General features: G+C 35.0%; 1 protein-coding gene across 1 annotated transcript; it reads right to left on the bottom strand.

Moving 5' to 3' along the window:
- Positions 1-448: 448 nt before the first annotated feature.
- On the bottom strand, positions 449-1,733 carry LOC100811279 (short-chain dehydrogenase reductase 3b-like). The gene is given in 2 exon segments (NM_001317430.1): positions 449-1,455; positions 1,659-1,733. Coding segments are annotated over 2 exon segments (795 nt in total). The 5' UTR covers positions 1,673-1,733; the 3' UTR covers positions 449-674.
- Positions 1,734-3,142: the final 1,409 nt, after the last annotated feature.

Genomic DNA, 3,142 nt, shown 5'->3' with positions numbered 1-3,142 from the left:
TTTCTTCCTCTTATCGTGTATGATATTAATTATCTATTGTTTGGTTTGAAATCAAGGGTAGACACATGACACAACTGAAGCGATTTTCAGCAAGAAACTAGTTCAAACTATGGATCATTTTTACATTTCTCTCTTTTCTACTTCTTTTTCTTTATGGATTATATGAACACCTTGTATATCCATGCATCATTTTTTAATATTATTGTCTCTTGTTCCAGGGTTCTTGTTCTTTACAGTTTAGACCACAGAAAAGGTCAGCAAATTAACTATCCTTGACTTTATATATATATATATGCAACACAGTATGATACATTACAAATATAAACAAAACTTGAAAAACAATAGAAATGGGGGGACAAGAGGGGAACAACAAAAAAAGAGGGAACGAAACAGTTGAGTCTAAGACCTAAACGCAAGATAAGGAAAAGTACATAGAAAGCAAACAGGCTTTTGAGTCACAAGCAGACAAGGTTGATGAATTTATGCTTTGAAAATACAAACAAAGAAGATACACTGCAGAATTATTAGTAGAGTGCAAATGAAAAAAAAAAAAGTCCCAGTAACAAGGTAATTTGACGCACTGCATGACATCATATATGTTCTCTACTTGATGAGGATAAAGAAATTAATGCCAATCAGCCACAAAACTATAGTTTTTTTGGCTCTACATGTAATTAAGCTGGTGTGAAGGAATAACTTCTATTAACCATAGAGAAGCCACCATCCACCACCAAGTTGTGACCACTGATGTAAACTGCATCATCAGAAGCAAGAAACAAAGCTGCTTCAGCTATATGCCTAGCCTTCAACACAACACCTTTTAGATTAGCCTGTGAGCAGCTATTAGCTTCAACTTGCTCAGGTTCAAAGTTGAAAGCTTTGCATGCAAGAGGTGTTGCAACTCCAAAAGGGGATATGCTATTAACTCTTATTCCATAAGCACCAAGTTCACTACAAGCTGATTTCACCAACCCCAGAAGAGCATGTTTTGATGTGGTATAGCCATGAGGTCCAGTTCCACCAATCATAGCAGCCACACTTGTGGTGCATATGATGGATCCACGGGTGCTTTTAGCAACCATGGCACGTGCCGTGTGCTTAATCGTGGCGGCTACACCGCGAACATTTGTGGCAATTGTGTTGTCAAACTCATTCAGATCAAGGTCAAGGATCCCAGATAAGGAACCTATTATTCCCGCGTTGCTGAACAAAACATCTATGCGACCATGTTTTTCCAAAGTGAACTTGATTGTTTCTTCAACTTGGTTTTCATCTCTCACATCACAATGGTGGTAGGTCACTCTCTCTGACCCTATTGAAGCTGCAACTTGGTGGCCTTGTTCATCTTGAATATCTGCTGCAACAATAAGTGCTCCATGTTCAGCGAACAATCTCACTGTCTCTTCTCCAATCCCACTTGCTGCTCCAGTGATAAGAGCCACCTTACCCTCCAACCTAGAACATATTAATCACATAAAAAAAAATTAAGTCAACTAGTCAAAAATTCATCAAACTTGGTTGATATACTTTGACTAATTATAATTCATCAAAGTATAAATCTGAATGAACAAAATTAACCATAAAACAATGATGTTACACACACACACAAAATAAAAAACTATAAAAGAACGTGCAGATATAGATCTAATTAGGGGTACCTTTGTTTCGGCATTGGTAGTGACTAGTGAGTGAATGAGTGAGTTCCTTGCTCGGATGAACTCTCCCCAAAACCTGGAAATAAAGCTGTTGATGTAACCCCTATTAATAATAAGCTATATTTATAATGTTCGTGGAGTGCAAATCTCCAGATATATGACGCTAACTAACTGTTGAAATGTTCATTATAATCGTGATTAAGTATTATTAACTATAGACTATTGTCTTATTGATCTTATACTTGTAATTAAAATATCGTTAATCAGATATTTCTTGTGGTGACTGTTCAAACTAATTGAGACTAATCCTCTTTCTTTGCTTTCTTCTTTGATCTTCTTTGGCGTAATGCATTTTTTAAGGATACGTAATCAAATAAATATATATACATGAACTGTGGCTCAAGAAATTTGATTATGCATTCATTATTTAGGTGAATTACACGTTTCCAACTAGGTGTATATCATATAAAATTCATTACACTCTGTTTCCTATCACATGGCCTTCATCATGCTTTTAATGTACAGTTGAACGGTCAAGCATTCCAACTCGTACAAGCCACACTGTTATTTACTTCTTTTTTTTATGCGATCATACAATTATAGAATTTAGTTGTTTTCCAGATGTTTAATAATTTATTATATAAATTCCATGCCGATTGAAGAAACTACTTCCTCCCTTTTTGAAATAAACGAAAGTAGAGCCGTTATATGCACGAATATAATGAGATTTTTTTTTTTTTGACAGAAAGCACTATGTTGAGATTTAAAAGATAAAATATACAAATATTAAAAAAACTATAAATAATATAACTGTAATTTCACTTTTGTGTGAGACATGTGTGTATAAAATACAAACGCATTAATGCAGCACACTGCTACTTGACTAAATTTTAAGGTCCTATAATTGGTCACAACTTTTTTTATAACTGATTCTTTGTAAAAAAAGTATTATTAAAACTTGAAACTAAGATACGCACACATGAAATTGTCACGAATTATAAGATTAATTTTGCTTAATAACATTATTTATGTTAATGAATGTAGACGGGCCAATGAAGAACATCATATTAGGAATGGCTTTGTGAGGAAAGACGCCCCTCGGGCCCCAGCCAAGTAACAAGCATACCCGTCTCTTGGTCTTGGGTTTGGGTTCTGAATTTTCCTAGGGGACAAGTTTCGGCTATCATGTTTGGTATCTTTCGGGCTGAACTGTGATAAAAGGTTACAAGGATTCATCAGACATATTTGGTGTTGGTGTTTCAATTGTGGGTATTCGAATTTGGATGTGACGAAGTTCTGACGTGGATGTAAAAGGGATTTTTTTTTAAAAAATATAGCATAAACTAAAAAAAAGATGGAGCATGGTTTCACGTTGGTGCACCACTGAATTCACGATGAACGTTAGCTTGAACAGAAAAAAAAAATGCTTTTAAAAAGTAGAATACTATCACGGAGGTCTGTCCGTTGACAAAGTATCCGATTCCAAT

The sequence above is a fragment of the Glycine max genome, chromosome 3 (assembly GCF_000004515.6).
Source record: "Glycine max cultivar Williams 82 chromosome 3, Glycine_max_v4.0, whole genome shotgun sequence".
Classification (NCBI taxonomy): Eukaryota; Viridiplantae; Streptophyta; class Magnoliopsida; order Fabales; family Fabaceae; genus Glycine; species Glycine max.
The sequence above is the reverse complement of the archived record's forward strand: the minus strand, read 5'-3'. Positions and strand labels throughout refer to the sequence as shown.